The 17,342-nt window shown below is 37.9% G+C and overlaps 1 protein-coding gene across 1 annotated transcript in view; it reads right to left on the bottom strand.

The window, feature by feature from the left end:
• The window catches only part of LOC150090544 (multidrug resistance-associated protein 1-like), a 66,697-nt gene that overhangs the window by 34,435 nt on the left and 14,920 nt on the right, over window positions 1-17,342 (bottom strand). Inside the window, exons 4-6 of the mRNA XM_090379086.1 lie at window positions 11,949-12,050; window positions 9,345-9,488; window positions 1,150-1,308 (exon numbers count right to left, since the gene is read on the bottom strand). Of these exons, the coding sequence (XP_090235212.1) occupies window positions 1,150-1,308; window positions 9,345-9,488; window positions 11,949-12,050 (405 nt within the window). The remainder of the gene's footprint in view (window positions 1-1,149; window positions 1,309-9,344; window positions 9,489-11,948; window positions 12,051-17,342) is intronic.

Genomic DNA, 17,342 nt, shown 5'->3' with positions numbered 1-17,342 from the left:
AGAAACCATATCGGTCCACCTCACTGTTTTCACAAAGTCTAGTTTTCTTTCCTTGGAGACTTACTTCATCTTCTACGTAGTCTATGAATGAGTGCAATTTTTTTTCCCCCTCTTTCAATTTTATCCAACCAAGGATTGTTCTTTCAGGAATTAGACATTCAAGAAATATACTGCATGATGTTTCACAACTCTTAAGTTTTCTTCAACTGTATAAGGTTTTTTTTTTTTTTGGTGGCCATTACTTCAGTCCTACTGATTTACTAATTTTGCTGTATATTTATTTATTTCTGATGCCCTAGAATGTGTTTTCAGAAAACTAAATCAAAACCAAACTGCCCAGCCTATCATAATGCCAAAGTGAAGTCACATGATTTCTCCATAAATTACTTTGAGTACTTTACTTGGAGTACAAAAATATACATGTAATGTATATTTTTGTCTAGTTTAGCCCTTTGCAATGTTTGCCATCCTAAGTGCAACTTTCTAGTCAAAGAAAGGATGTCATGTGCGGTTTACAAAAATTTACTTTGTAATTAATGTAATGCACTTGATTAATATCAGTTGTATTCCCCTCCAGGAAGCAGCTGTTTGAAATTAGCATTTCACTGATATACTCTTTTACTACATCTCTAGATGAGAGGAGAAACTAGGTTGACAGTAGTTAGTCTCTGATGAGTCCTGTTTGCAAAAATTACTCTGCAACTGAATACTTAATATATCGAAGTGAATATACAGCCAATTTTTAGCTAATTTCTCCTCTCGGAAATATGGTAGGGATATACAGTAGATACAAATATATACAATATTTACTTTTTCCAGTTTGAAATACTGGAAATGCTAGTTCTTTGAACACTTCCTTTTCTTCATACTTCATTTTGGGGACATGGTCATGCCTGCAGTATATCCAAAACTGCAGTATGAAGAGGTGTGTTATATTGAGGTTGCGCTATGCACACCCACATAAAGACTAATATCAAACATTAGTTTCCTTTGCTGGAGTTATTTGCCTCATAAGAGAAAAACAATATATCATATTGATTGCATTGTACATGTGATGTTAATTTGCATTAAATTTCATAATGCATGTCCAAAGCATTTACTGTCTTCTACTTTGAGATTTTATTGTAATAAAAAAAGAATGACTCTTACCCGAGGAATGATTGCCAGGTTGCGACGTAGATCATGAAGCCCAATTTTAGTGATATCCACATCATCAATCTCAATGGAGCCATAGAAAGGTTCCACAATTCTAAATAGATATAATGCTAAGGAAGGCTTTCCTGCAACTGCTTGGCCAAGAACTGCTACCTAAAATAGTCAAAATGCATTAGATATTAAATTCCCTGGAACACTATAAATACAAAAGAGATTTGGCAAATGTAGGTCCCTATTTAATTCATGCATAACAAACTTCTCAGAGACATGAAGAATGTTCTGTGACTCCCTCCTCTACAGTGAACAGGGATTTTGAAATTTGGTCTGGGATTTAAGTTTCTGAAAAGGGTTGGTCACCTAAGAGGAATAGTCAACTTGCCTGTTTCTATTTAAGCTGTGGAGTGGATTTGACAGTATGGACCAAACTTTGACAGATTCTCCTCCTATAGTGCTGAACAACAGATATGATGTGGGCTTTTTAGAGGTTGATCTTTTCACTCTCTCTCCTCCATAATAAGGAACAATTTAGAACTATCACATCCAGAAAAAATTTGAATTACCTTGAAGAAAGCACTGCAAGACCAAGAGAAACTTCATTCACATTAGCAAATGGTCCTTGAGGTTGTCACAGACATTCTCTCAGATATGCCAGACAAGCTGCACTTGCTACGTGGGAGCCTAAAACTTTCATGGAACTGATATTCGGGTGACGCTCAAGTCAAGTGGATCCAATTTCAGCGAAGTCCAGATGGTCTGTGATAGCCAAATCCTCTGCTTTCACCTTCACGATGGTGGGACTGTTAGTAATCCTGAGTATAACCTCCATGCACAAGTATACGGTGGATGACCACCCAGGTGCGAACCAACATAAGCAGGTATCAAGGTGTGGCACCCACACAACATGGAGGAATGCCGCCCCTCTATGTTACCAGACAGTACTAGGTGGTAGATGACTCATCAACTGGTGCAATACCACCACTTTGATTATTGGAGGCTTGAAGTGGTGGAACCCATGTTTAGTCTCTAGAGCTAAGTTCCGGTCAATCCTTCCCTATCTCTTAGCATTAGCATAGGCATATGATGCAAGAAAGCAAGCTTATTCAGCATCAGCCAAAAAAAAAAAAAAAAAAAAAAAACCACTCCCATTTCACCCCTCCGTTCGTTCGAAATACCTGTCCAGTTGAGCTTTAAATTTGTTTAGGCTATCAACTTCAACAACAAGTGATGGAAGTCGGTTCCACCAACCAACCAACCGCTGGCCAAAGGCAAATTTCCGCACATCTATCCGACATCCGTCCTTCCTCAATTTGAATTTATGCCCTCTGAGGTGATTATTCTGAGAAAGATGAAGAATCCCATTGGCATTGAGCATGCTCAAACCATTCAAAGCCTTATATACCTCTATCAGATCACCTCGCCGGTGCCTAGTCTCCAGACTCTGTAATTTGCAAAACTTAAGCCTTTCTTCGTAAGAGCAACCCTTTGTTCCATTTACTAATCTTGTTGCCCTTCTCTGTACCCGTTCCAGCAGCTCTACATCCTTCTTGAAATGAGGCCTCCAGACCTGTATACAGTACTCAAGATGTGGCCTTACCATTGCCTTATACAAGGGAATAATCACCTCCTTATCCCTGCTAGAAAAATTCCTGTATATCATTGACAAGACACCATGAGCTACTCTTGCAGCTCGTCTGCACTGCTCAGAGAACTTCATATCTGCCTGCACAATTACCCCCAGGTCCTTTTCATTCTCCACCACTATCAGTGTAGTACCGCAGAGTTGATACGTTGCTCTGGGGTTACTGTTTCCCATATGCAGCACTTTACATTTGTCGATGTTAAACCTCATTTGCCACCTCTCAGCCCATCTGTTCAACCTTTCCAGATGCTGTTGCAGCAGCATAGCGTCAGTATTGTCCTTAACGACCCTGCCAACCTTTGTATCATCTGCAAACTTGGACATTAAACTTGATATCCCATCATCAATATCATTCATAAACACCGAAAACAACAACGGACCCAACACTGAACCTTGAGGAACTCCACTAATAACATTAGTCCACGTTGAGCAGTGTCCATTGATTACCACTCTGTCTTCTGCCACTCAACCATCCCCTTATCCATAGCAGCAATTTGCCTCCAATGCCACACTGCTCCAATTTGTGCTGCAGTCTTCCATGTGCAACAGTATCAAAAGCCTTTCTAAGATCCAAATATATAATATCAAAGTTATTCCCTGCATCCAGTTCTTTTGTGACTACATCATAGTATCCAATCAAATTGGTCAGGCAAGACCTGCCCTTAACAAAACCATGCTGCGTCTGAGCTATAACTGAATTCTTGTCTAGATGATCCTGCAGTGCTTCTTTAACCAGTGCCTCCATTAATTTACCTGGAACAGAATTTAAACTAACAGGTCTATAATTACTTGTGTCAGCCTTTGATCCTCCTTTGTGAATTGGGGTTACATTTGCACATCTCCAGTCTATGGGTACCTCCCCTGAGAGGTACCATCTTCCATCATGCAGTATGATTGATGACTTTTGAGCTTATGATGAACATTGTGGAGAGATCCAATATTCCTTACATTGTGAGGGTACAGCTCTAAAACGGTGTTCACAGGCCGGCCACTAGTTAGTACACCGGACCGAACCTATTGGTAACTCTCTAGGCTTCCGGATCAGCTAGTGTATAATCTTGCTACCTCTACTCTGCCAGACACTGACTGGAGGGAGTCCGAGTAGTGTGTGTGTGTGTGTGTGTGTGTTTTCGGGGAGCACTGTCGAGGCCACATTATGTCAAGGATCTGGTTATATTCTTACCATGTGTACGCCACAGCCAAAAATTTCATTACTTTATACAGCATGTCCCACCCACTTTTTCTTACTATTGAATACACCACAAATTGTCAAACTAATAGAGCAAGCTTATCTGCGAAAAGATCTAAACTTCCCAAGCACTTCCTAATTCATTTCACAAATATGTGGTCTCAATTCTTATCTTAACGATGTCCATTTCCACTTGCAGTCTGCCAAACCCCATGTACTTTTTCTGACAGAATCTCAGTTATCGGTTGATTCAACTACTGCTCATCTCAGATGCCCAAATTATTCGCTATGATTCCTTTCACCTCAAAGGTGGTACTTGTGCATATGTCCATTCTGATATTCCCTGTCAGAGACTTGGCAATTTGGAATCTCCTCTTTGATCTTCTCTGGCTTAAAATTTTTCTACCTCATTGTGTCAAACTCATCTGTTGTCTCTACCATTCTCCTAACTCCACTAATCACTTGGAGCTCTTTGACTTCCTCTCTTTGCAACTTGACTTTCTCCAGTCCAACTTTCCTCATAGTGAGTTAATTTTCCTTGTTGATTTTAATGTTCAAAACTCCAGCTGGCTTCCGTTTTCTAGTCACACCAACCCAGCTGGTTGAGATGCTGAGGCTTTTGCAATTAATGATGACCTTGCATAGATTGTTCATTTACCTACAAGAATACCGGACAATCCTAATCATACAGCCAACATGCTTGATCTTTTTCTCACATACAACCCTTCTAAGTACACGGTTGAAGTGAGGTCCTTTAGGTACTTTAGATCACAACTTGGTGATTTTCTTTTCTCCAATGGAGCCTTTATCTCGTGGCTATTCCCAACCTCGTGTTGTTTGGCATTACAAGAATGCAAAATGGGATGACCTGCAAGATTTCTTTTCTTTTCTTTGGTCGGATTACTGTTTCAAAACTTCTGATGTCAACGTTTGCTCAGATCATGTCAGTGAAGTTATTGTTGCAGGAATCCTTTATCCCACACTCCACTTTAAAATCTCGTCCTTTATCTAAACCTTGGTTTTCCAATAAATGTGCTAAGGCTGTTCAAGAGAAGAATGTTGCATATCTTAATTGGCTTGTTTCTAATTCTTCAGTTTCATTTTCTGCCTACACCAAAGCTTGCAACAATTGTAAAGCAGTTATTAATCAGTCCAAACTAGAGTTTGAACAGGCTAAGAGTAGAAAACTTGCTTCTTGCCCTACTGGTAGCTGAGCATTCTGGTCCCTTGCCAAAGCTATTGGCCGCAACTTTTGCCCATCTCTGCTCCCACCTCTGTCCAAACCAGATGGTTCTGTTGTCACTTCAGCCAAGGATAAAGCTGACCTGCTAGCATCTCATTTTTCTTCTAACTCATGTATTAATGATCTTGCTAAAACACCTCCCACCATGCTACATTCAATGCCTCCTGTGGTCTTTCGTCAAAAGGATGTCAGTAGGATTTTGATGAATCTTGATGCTAAGAAAGCTCCAGATGGTATTTCTCCACTTGTTCTCAAAACCTATGCTTCTGAACTTACTCCTATTCTTTGCCACCTTTTTTCACTTTTTTATTCCAAAGGTGTTTTCCTTCTGCTTGGAAATTTGCTCATATCCAGCCAGATCCTAAAAAGGGTTACAAATCCCTTCCATCCAATTATTATCCCATTGCAATTACTTCTACTCTTTCTAAAGTAATGGAGAAATCAATTAACAGCCAACTCTTAAACTACCTAGAAACCTTCCATCTGGTCAACGATCGCCAGTATGGATTTCATCAGTGTCGATCCACTGGTGATGTTCTGGCTTACGTTACCCATTTATGGACTAATTCAATGGAAAGGTTTGGTGAAACACAAGTAGTTGCTCTTGACATCTCAAAGGCTTTTGATCGTGTTTGGCATAAAGATCTTCTAAACAAGCTTCCATCTTATGGTTTGTCAACTGTTTTTAGTAATTAGTTATCCAGTTTTCTCTCTGATTTCTCACTGAGGGTGATGGTAGATGGGCCTCTGTCTTTAACTTCTCCACTAATGCTGGTGTCCAAGGTTCAGTTCTTTCCCCCTCTCTTTTTCTCTTGTATATTAATAACCTTCTTCCATTGACCAGAAATCCTATCCATAGTTTTGCCAATGATAGCACATTGCATTCCACTTTCCATTTTGAGAAAACTTGTCCTGCTCAATCAGCTTCAACTTCTCGAAAATCTGCTACCAATTCCTTAAATGCCGATCTTCAGGTAACTCTCCAGTGGGGAAAAGACAACTTAGTTGATTTCAACCCTTCTAAAACTCAGTCTTGTCTTATATCTCGCAAAAAGGATTCTTCTGCTCCTATGCTTATCTTTAGTGACACTCCGATTTCTAGGCAAAATGATATATCTCTTTTGGGGATTACCCTGACTTCTATTCTCTCTCTTGGCACAAGCACATTACAAATATTGCTTCCTCTGTATCTAAAAAAAACTTGGGTTTCCCTTTTGCTCTCTGCATTACTTTTCTTCCAAACAGCTGCTCACTCTGTATAAATTGCAAATCCACCCTGCCATGGAATATTGTTCCCACATCTGGGCTGGTGCCCCCAAAACCTCTCTCAGGCTTCTTGATTCCGTTCAGAAGAGGGCAGTTAGGTTAATGATTCATCTCTAACAGTCTCTCCACTCGCTGTCTCATAGACTTACTGTTTCTGCTACATGCCTCTTCTACAGATACTTCTATGGGCACTCTTCTTCTGAATTGGATTCTATAATTCCCACTCTTTTTTCCAAAACAGTCTGAACACATGCTGCCACCAGCCAACATCCATTTACTGTCCAACTTCAAACTCACAGAACCAACTTTTCATCGTCCTCGTTTATTCATTCAACTGCCGTTTTCTGGAATAACCTTCTTTCATACGTATTTTCTGAAAATTACAGTCTACAGAAGTTAAAGCCAATGTCAACAAATATCTTCTTTAATCTTCTCAACCTCCAACCCAAGCACGGTACTGATTACTATAGGTACTAATACCTCTCGTGTTTGGGGTTTACATAAAAAAAAAAAAAAAATAAATAAAAAAAAAATAATAATAAATATATATATATAAAAAATTAATTCAGAAGCCTTTTCATTTTGGAAGCATAGAAGTCCACAAAGTCTCTGCACCAATCCTAACAGTGGTGGGGAGGCCTCTCCGGTTTCTGTCCTGTCTCCAAAAGTGTCTACCCTAATTACTTCTTCCTTAAATTTCAAAAATCTCACACATATTTAGATTTCCTAAATGTTTGCCACTATCCTTCTTTCCAAACCAAGCCTTGGTCACAAACTACAAAATACACACATGCTACCCTATATCTTTAACTATTCCAGATATGAACTTTATAGCCTTAATGCTGGCTACACCCATTTCCAATCTAAGGAGCAGAACTGACACAAAAAGAAGGGATTAAGGCCTTTTTTTGAAATGATACCAACTCAAGGTTGATCTAGAATTTGTCACCCTCTCCAATTTCCCACACACAGTTATGCTGTAGACATACAATATTTTCGTCACTTTGGGTTTTTGCAGGAGCTTTTAGAAGGGTTCTACTTCCATCTAATGTTTTTCAATCTAGAATTGTAAAACAAGCACTTCATTCTATTTATTCATGACACCATCAAACTTATTGTCTAAAAAATTAAGTTCTTTACTTTCATTTTAATGATACTGACATGTATCATTAAAATGAAAGTAATGAGTGATAAAAATTAGAATTAAAAGTATTATTAACAATATAAATTAGTATTATTTTTTAATTAAAAATAATTTAAAAGCAAGGCAATGAAATCCTTTCAAAATTGCAGTTTTCCTGAACAAAATATATTTAACTAAGTTCCAGTAATATGATCATAGATAAGTTTAAAACCAACTCCTGATGAAAGAAGGGGATGAAAAGAGGCAGGCCTTCGTCTTCCTTTATCCTCCAGCTATTGTGGTGTCCTTGCTAATCTGATATTATACAACTAATTAAACCAAACAAGTTAAATAGGTGTCTAAATCATTTCTAAGCAGTTCTGTTAAATTTTTCATTGCAGGTTCAATGATGCAGTCTTGAACACCATTGAAGAGACCCCACTTCCTATAACCCAATATCCTATCCATGGTTCACCTCTGTAGAGTTTGTGGACACAGTTCATACAGCCAAATCAAGGCTATGATTTGATTATTTCTACCAACTGGCTAGTCCTTTTCAAACACCCAAATACAAGACCACCAGGTTTCAAAACTCCTTCCCTTTCTTCTCTAGGAAAGAGGATCAACAAATCACTGAAGTCAACTTCTAACCTAACCAAGGAAAATCTGCTGAATGATCCTAGAAGACCAATGCAAATGGCAGTAAGAATGTCAGTAGTCCTATAACAGTCGGCCTTATTATAACCAGTCAGTGTTTCAAGATAGTAGGCCAGAGCTCTCTCTTGGTAACCAGTGTTACATCATCAAATGTTCACAAGTCAGGACTGCCACCTTAAGCAGTTGGTAGTGAAGCACTGTCACATTAAAAACCACCAAAAAAAAAAACAAAAAAAACACAAGTGTATAAAACTTATGGCAGTTGTTAATAATTTATACATATATATTAACCATTAAATATTTTTTTCTATCATGCAGAGTTCTTTTTATATTAGTGAATTTAACTGAAATGTTTCATTAATTAAATTTATAGATATGACCATGTATTATGATGATGAATATTAATTCTCAGGCTGAATTAATAAAACATTTCCATTTTCTGTTGTTACTATAAGCAGAAAGCATAAAACGGAACTCCTAAGCACCACATAGTTGTCAGTGATGCAACTGTGATGGTGCTGAGTGGAATAAAGACAATATAATTACTGCAAGAAAGTTGGTGTGGGCTGCTGTTTTTAATTAATAGCAACAAGTCCTATGCCATTGAGACTCATTAGGGAGCTCTGATAAGTAGGACAGGGTAGACCTGGGGCATCAACATCCCTACCATGAGGCTAAAGGTTGCTATCTGATTAAATCTTTTTCAGTTTACATTATGTTTAATGTTGACCTGAAGGAGTCAATGTTTATAGTTTTTATACTATAACCTACTGATATGAAGTGTTATGTTCCTATATGAAGATGAGCTCTAGTTGCATATGTCTGAGAGCATGGGAGGCAACTAGCATACTGACTCACTTAAATGTAAATGAGTGTGTATACAGTGGAGTTGTGGGAACCCACTAGTGCTGCTTGACTCTAAATATTATGTAAATGTATTACAGGATTTATTTGTGGAAGCACATGTTTCAGATAAGTTTCTAAAAATCTTTTGACAAACATCCATTATGATACCAGAAATTTTTCAACAGGAATAGGATCACAACCTTTGCAAAAGTGATTTTCCCCATACCTTTTCTCCTGGACTGATCTGCAAACTAACACTGTTTGTAACTGGAAATTCTTCTTGGTAGTTGACATCCAAATTACTAATAATAATGGTTCCCTCAGCTGGCCAACCTGGGGGTGGTTTCTCATCTTCTTTTTCCCAGGAATCCTGTTATGTTAATGAAAACATAATATTTTTGAAAATAAAGATCTTTGGGTCTTTACTTTTAACTTGCCTTAGACAAGTTAAAAAGATATGAATGCTATAAAATTTATTGAACTAGCTCTATTTACAAACTGTAATCAATGTAATATAATAAAACAGGCTATGGTCCTTGGGCAATATACATAGACACAGGTATGAGAAATGGGATTGAGTCCATATGTTGCCACAAAATATACAGCCTACTGTTACCCAAGCAGTCAGCAGTGACTTGACAAATGGCTTGGACCAGGATTCAAGCAGTTTGTATTGATGAATTATTGTAAACTCCATTGACCTGGTGGTAGTGTTAGAGTACAAACAAGAAAATCTACAATGAAATTATAAGTTCCTCTGACAGTAGCCATATAGAGTATAAACAGAAATTGTTATGTAAAATTATTTGAAAGTGTTTCATAAACTGAATGCCAAGTACCTCTTTCCCCCAACCAATATGCTCCTACATTTCCTTAGTAGGCTAAGCACTGCAACAGTTTGCACCTACTCTGGTTATTCCCATTAACGCTAAATCAATATTGGTAAAAACTAATCATGTAGCATAATGAAGCTTACTTTATGTAAGTAAACCATTTTTTGTGCAATATTTGGTAACATTAGAAAAGTGATACTTGTTGGATTACATAATTATAATTATACAAGCAAGGTTACGTTAAGACCTATGTGCAAACAAAAGAATTATACCCTTCCTTTCTCTTCCATATATGAAAAGATCTGTATTCATTTTGTTATTCCTCTTTTCACAAAGTCTTAAATTTTCTGCCCCTGAGAGCTAATGCCTGGATGTAACTTCTTCCAGATCCTCCATCAAAACATGACCATTTTGGATGAGTCAGCAAGTAAAAGAATGGGCAACATTGCTACTCGGAGAATCATTTTAAAAATACCACAAGTCCTTAGGGAGAAAATGTCTAGGGACACAGGTTTGTATTTGTTAAGATTTCAAAGGAAAAGGGAAGTTTTTACTGGAATCTATAGTACTCCAGTACTGTGTATGGAGCGAGTAGATGAAAGATACTTGGTGATATTAAGTTTTCACCATTTCTGTAGTGTGTAATTTTCAGGAAATACATATGAAAGGTTGTTTTCAAAGAAGAGAAATAAATTTGATAAATAAAGGAAGTGAATCTAATTTTTAAAGCTGAATGGATAATGTCAACTACCTAATTCACAAATTTGGAATAGTGCAGAAGAAAGAGGTAAAAGATACAGATGCTGACTCAGAAGTAGCAAAGGAAAGGAAATAAGAAAACTGTAGAAAAGGCATGCAGCAGAAACTGAACATTTGTATGATACTGAATGGCAATAATTTGTAAAAGAGAAATCATTAATTAACCTGACTGCTTTCCTTTTAGAAAAATTCTAGGAATGGTAAATCCCGGGAGCAATCCATTGTGAGAACAATATTCTACAATAGGGCAGATTTTTAATTTGTGCAGAATTAGCAGGTGTTTATCCTGTCTAGAAATCTGAACATTGTTGTAGATAAGCATAAGGCTGGAGTTTGTCCTGGAAGCCAAAGATACTTTTGAATACTTCAATCCCCCATTAAACAAAGTGTTGTAATTTCATTGTGTGATGACAATCGTTACTACTTTGCATTGCTAGTGTCACAAAAGCTTGGCCATTCGTCTGTGGATGCCACACCAACTCATCTATATATACTGGAAATGCTCAGATAGGCTTCTCTAATGTACTAGGCATTCATAGTTTTTGAATTTTTGGACTCTTATCCAGATATGGAGACATATCCAGAGTTACTAATAGTCTTAATCAGCATGAAGGTGCAAAAAGATCCAGAAACTGCACAATTACCAGACTTTTCTGAAATTTGCCACATAAGATTCAGAAGTGAGACCTCAATATTGGCTTCATTAGCATTTTAGACTATCAGCCTAAGTTAGCTCTCATTAGTGGAAGAATGCCCATGGACAATGTCTCAGAGACCAAAGAATACACATTTATGTGGGTGACAACCAGAAAACTAGTAAAGTTTTGTAATGAAACAGAAGGGACAATTAAGATAAAAGAAAAAATGCTAATGGTTATTGTACACCAGTGGTTTAAGGTAAATAAGGGTACAAGGGAGCTACAATACCTAAAAACAACTTGTGTATTTAAATTGGTATTCCTTAATAAGGAACACTGGGCTCTAAATATAAGGTAAAACTGAAATAAGAGTAATTAAGTCATAATTAAGAGGAAAGAACTGAAAATTTTAAATCTTATTTTAACAAAACATGGGCAGAAAAAAAAATCATGTTTAGATTAAAAAAAATCCATGTGATATTTTTATAAAAAAAACTGTATTTACAAATTAAAATAATAATAAAAAATTAGAAATCCCAAAATAAGTATGAAGTAAATAAAAATAAAAAGTAAGTAAAAAAAAAATTAAATAAGTATTACCTCTTGGCTAACAGCCATATATTCTGCCATTTGTTCCAAAGTAGCAGCACTACTTTCTAACTGAGTGAAGTTCCTCATCAGTTGGCCAAGTCCATTTGTTATCTGAATAAAGATTGAGGGAGGGAAAAAAAAAATGAAGTCCATAAATAATCTTAAAATATTCAAACTAACCAGATCAGAAAAAAGTTACTACAGAGAGTAGTAACTTTGGACAGAAACCATACAATTTTCATCCCATTTTTACAAATTATACAACCTTTAAAGATGCATAGCAATAGCCATCAATTTTGTGATAAAATAATATCCATCAAAAATACCAATTCTTATATGGCATTTTTGATATCATTTATCAAAATAAATGTTAAAATTTGAAATAGTAATTTTTTTATTAAGTTATAAATATTTCATTTTAAATGAGATTATCTTCAAATCAACACAAACAATTCATTCAAGTTCATGAAGGTAAAAAAAAAAACAAATTCACACAATGACAAATTTTAAGTAATCTTAAGTCTTAAATAATCATCTTGCACATGGAAGACTGCTATTCAAATTCTAGTGTGGCATTGGGGGCAAATTGCTGCTATGGATAAAGGGATGGGGTTGTGTGGGAGAAGACAGCGGTAATCAATGGACACTGCTCTTCATGGACTAATGTTATTAGTGGAGTCCCCCAGGCTTCAGTGCTAGGTCCATTGTTGTTTTCTGTATTCATTAATGAATGTTTTTTATCAGGCTTAATGTCTAAATTTGCAGACGACACAAAAGTTGGCAGGGTTGTTAATGACACTAATGACAGTAGGCTACTGCAACAGGTTTGTTTGTTTGTTATTTGGTTTTTAGGAGCATTAGCAATTAAGGCCATATTGCACTGGGGATATGCGGTGATCATTCCCTGACCTTTCTGCATCCTCCGTATTTGGTGATCACGGGTTTGAACCTTGGTCTAATCAAGAAGCGTGTGCTATGCACCTGGCTACAGAGGCGCCCTACTGCAACAGGATCTAGAAAAGTTGAGCAGATGGGCTGAGAGAGGCAATTGAAGTTTAACATTGACAAATGTAAAGTACTGCATATGAGTAGCAGCAGTGCTTTTTTTGTAAAAAGACAGGTGCCGGTACTCATTCTTTGCTATCAGGTACAATTGAAAATTAAAAGGATATGAAAATTACTCTCAAAATTTTTTTTCCCTGATATTGTTACTTTAGTAACAATGTTTTTGGAATAAGAACAACAAATTTAGTATATTAACAGTTTATTAAGCAAATATATAAAAAAATAAATAAAATGTGAGGAAAATAAGTAAATAAATCTGTCAACTACTGAGTGCCAGCAACTCAGGATGAAGGGTCCATAGTCACGAATGGTAGTTAATGTAGTATCTCAAATATAGAGCTTTATGGTAACTGAAAAAAAATTTAGTATCCTGGATTGGCCTAAAACTGAGGAACTAACAAAAATGTTGTCTATTTGTGTCTTTCCAATTGTTGTGAATGACAAGGGAAGAAGCGACGCAGTCTTCCTGGAGAAGCAATTAAAGTAGTAGTAGTAGTGGCACATGATGCAAGAAAGCAAGTGTAGGAGCTTATGCAGCATCAGCCAAAAAAAAAAAAAAAAAAAAAAATCACACCATTCCCTCCAAATGCCTGTCCAGTTCCTCCTTAAATTTATTTAACCTATCAACTTCTACAACGACAGATGGAAGTTTGTTCCAGCAATTAACCACCCGCTGGCTAAAGGCAAATTTCCGCACATCTATTCTACATCTGTCCTTTCTTAATTTGAACTTATGTCCCCGTAGGTTCGTAATCTGAACAAGTGGAAGGATCCCATCAGAATTCAGCGTGCTCAACCCATTCAAGGCCTTATAGACCTCAATCAGATCACCGCGCAGGTGCCTAGTCTCCAGCCACTGCAATTTGCAGAACTTAAGCCTCTCTTGGTAAGAGAATCCCTTCATTCCCCTCACCAATCGTGTTGCTCTTCTCTGTACACGCTCAAGCAAATCTACATCCTTCCTAAAATGAGGCCTCCAGACCTGTACGCAGTACTCAAGGCGTGGCCTGACCATTGCCTTATACAGAGGGACAATCACCTCCCTTTCCCTGCTAGCAAAATTCCTATATATCATTGACAAAACCCCATGACCCGCCCTAGCAGCCTGTCTGCACTGTTCAGAAAACTTCATATCTGACTGCACAATTACTCCCAGGTCTTTTTCATTTTCTACCACCTTAAGTGTAGTACCACACAGTTGGTACGTTTCTCTGGGGTTACTTCTACCCATATGCAGTACTTTGCATTTGTCAAGGTTAAACTTCAGTTGCCACTTCTTAGCCCATCTGCCCAAATTATCTAGATCCTGTTGCAGTAGCACACTGCCATTACTGTCATTAACAACCCTGCCAACCTTTGTGTCATCTGCAAACTTCGACATTAAGCCTGATATACCTTCATCAATATCATTGATAAATACACAAAACAACAGTGGACCCAACACCGAACCCTGTGGGACTCCACTAATAACATTAGTCCACGAAGAGCAGCACCCATTGATTACCACCCTCTGTCTTCTCCCGCTTAACCATCCTTTTATCCATTGTATCAACTTACCCTTAATACCATTCTGCTCTAATTTGTACAAGTCTTCCATGCGCAATAGTGTCAAAAGCTTTCCTGAAATCAAAATTATTTTTTTCATCCAGTTCCTTTGTAACCACATCATAATATCCTATCAAATTTTTCAAACAAGACTTTCCCTTAACAAACCCATGCTGTGTCTGAATTATTGCTGCAGTCTTTTCTAGATGATCCTGCAATGCATCTTTAACCAGTGACTCCATTATTTTACCAGAAACAGAAGTTAAACTAATTAAAGCAAAAACCCTTTCCTCTGTAATTACTCGTGTCATCCTTCGATCGCCCTTTGTGAATTTGGGATACATTTGCACATCTCCAGTCCGTGGGAACCTCCCGAGTCCAAGGATGCTCTCATAATTATGGCTAAGGGTTTGCTTAGTTACTTTGCCGCCTCCTTTAATATAACTGGATAGATCCCATCCACCCCAGGTGCTTTTCTTATGTTTAACTTCAACAATTTCTCCTCCACTTTGCTCTCAGTTATTACAAAATCATTAAGTATCCTGCTACAATTTGATAACCTTCTGCCATTTTCAAACCTTAATAATTCCTCACGTGTGAATGTAGATGCAAAATACTCATTCAGTTTGTTTGCTATCTGAGCAGGATCATCAACAGTCGAACCATCGATGTCAAGTGGACCAATCAGATTCATCCCCTTCCTTTTAGAGTTTATATATGTAAAGAAATCCTTGCTGTTTTTCTTAGCATCTTTTGCCAAAGATTTCTCGTAATCTGTCTTCACCTGCCTAACCTTCTTCGTGACCTGATTACTGACTAGCTTATATCTGCCATAGGCTTCTGAGTCGCTTGATAATTTATATGCATCCCATGCATTTTTCTTCCCTGTCACGAGTCTCAGTTCATTTGATAACCATTCAGGCCTAAACCTTTAACAATATTTCTTAATAGGTATGAAACTTTTAGTAGCATCCACGATTAATTCCTTGAATGCTTCCTTCTTAAAATTTACTGTTGGTAACATCGTTAGTTGATCCCACTGTACAGAATTTAAAAACTCTGAGACCACTGTACTCACCTTTACGGAAGCAAAAACCCTTTCCTTTACCCCCGATGGTAATTAAATTCTTAAGTAAATCCCACATCAGTACACTGTGATCACTGCCACCTAGTGGTTCCTTTATCTGCAAATTCTTAATACACGAATGATCATTGCTGATAACCAGATCAAGAGTATTACTCTCTCTAGTTGCCTCTTGAACATGCTGCTGCAGAAAACAATCATCCAATAAATCCACAAAAGTCTGACTAGTGTGTGAGTAACCATCCCACTAGTTCCAGTCAATATCTGGGAAGTTAAAATCCTCCATTATAAGACATTCTGATTTAATGGCCCACTATTTCTCTGTACAATTGTTCATTGTACTCATTCAAGTCATTAGGCCTATAACACAGTCCTACTCTTATTTTTGCTTTCGCAGTGCTTATGTCACACCAAACTGACTCAACAATGCATTGTTCATCTATATCAATTGGGTGCACTTCTTTTGATTTTGTTTTTCTTAATTAACAGCATAACACCTCCTCCCTTTCTATTCTGTCTGTACACACTGTACTCCCCAAATTCCAGTTCTGTATTTCTTATATCTGTGTGACACCACGTCTCTGCTATCCCAACAATATCCACCTTTGATGTCTTGACCAACAGTTCAAATTCATCAAATTTATTTACTATACTTCTAGCATTGGTATACATGCAAGCATACATGCTCCTATTCCTGTTCCTAGTTACCCTAACACATCCCATATACCCACCCTATTTCACGATGACTGCCATCAGTCCCTGAAGCCCCCAACACCCCTCGCTCCAGGTTGCTACTTATTCTAATAGAAGTTGTGCAAGAATCACCTTCACCTGTGCCTGCTGTTAAACTATTAGTCTTTGTATCCCCCAAGTTAGAAGTTTTCCGACCCACCTAACACTGCCTCGATAGCATCAGCAAATATTCTTGCACCCTTTCTATTTAAGGGTGTCCCATCCCTGTAGAAGCAGTCCCTTCTGTTAACAAGCACAGACCAGGCTGAAAAAAATTCTATCCCTTGAGCCTTGCACAATCTTTCTAGGGTCGAATTGATCGACAAGGCTCTCATCATATACTCCCTTCTATCGTGTCTGGGCAGAATTGTAGACAGACACTTTCAAATTCAGCCCTAATTCCCGGCTTTTTTTTTTTTTCAAAAGTGACCTGTACTTGTTAAGTAATTCTGCTGGTCTCCTACTCTTAATATCATTAGTGCCAATGTGTACATCACCTTTTATGCCCTTAAAAGATGATATCCACTCTACATCATCAACCTTTGCCCCTGGCAGACATACCCTGGTCCTGTTCCACCTATCCTTTTTACAAAGCATGTTCCCCATTTCCCTGACAGAGTCACCAACAACTACTAGTTCCTGTGGGACCAGCGCATTCTGCCTTAGGGGTTGCTGCTGTGTTGCGTGATGACCAAGTGCAAGCTCTGGCGTTTATGTGGGCAGCTGAGAGCTTGATGAGCCCCTCAATTTAGATCCTTCGAGGGCATCCACCCTGTCCTTCAAACTCTCATACAGGCCCATAACGACGCGGAGTTGTTGCCTGATTTCCTTACATCGCGCACAGACAAAGACATCCCCCCATGGCAATGTTTTGTTCCAGAGAGTCCGGCAAACATTTCACAAGTTGCTCATTTTTTTAGGCTGTGATACGTTGGAGAATCGCCCCCCCTCAGTTCTCTCCCGAGTCACAGCACTCC

Source organism: Mastigoproctus giganteus, chromosome 1 (genome assembly GCF_048544385.1).
Source record: "Mastigoproctus giganteus isolate SK-2022 chromosome 1, ASM4854438v1, whole genome shotgun sequence".
Classification (NCBI taxonomy): domain Eukaryota; kingdom Metazoa; phylum Arthropoda; class Arachnida; order Uropygi; family Thelyphonidae; genus Mastigoproctus; species Mastigoproctus giganteus.
The sequence above is the reverse complement of the archived record's forward strand: the minus strand, read 5'-3'. Positions and strand labels throughout refer to the sequence as shown.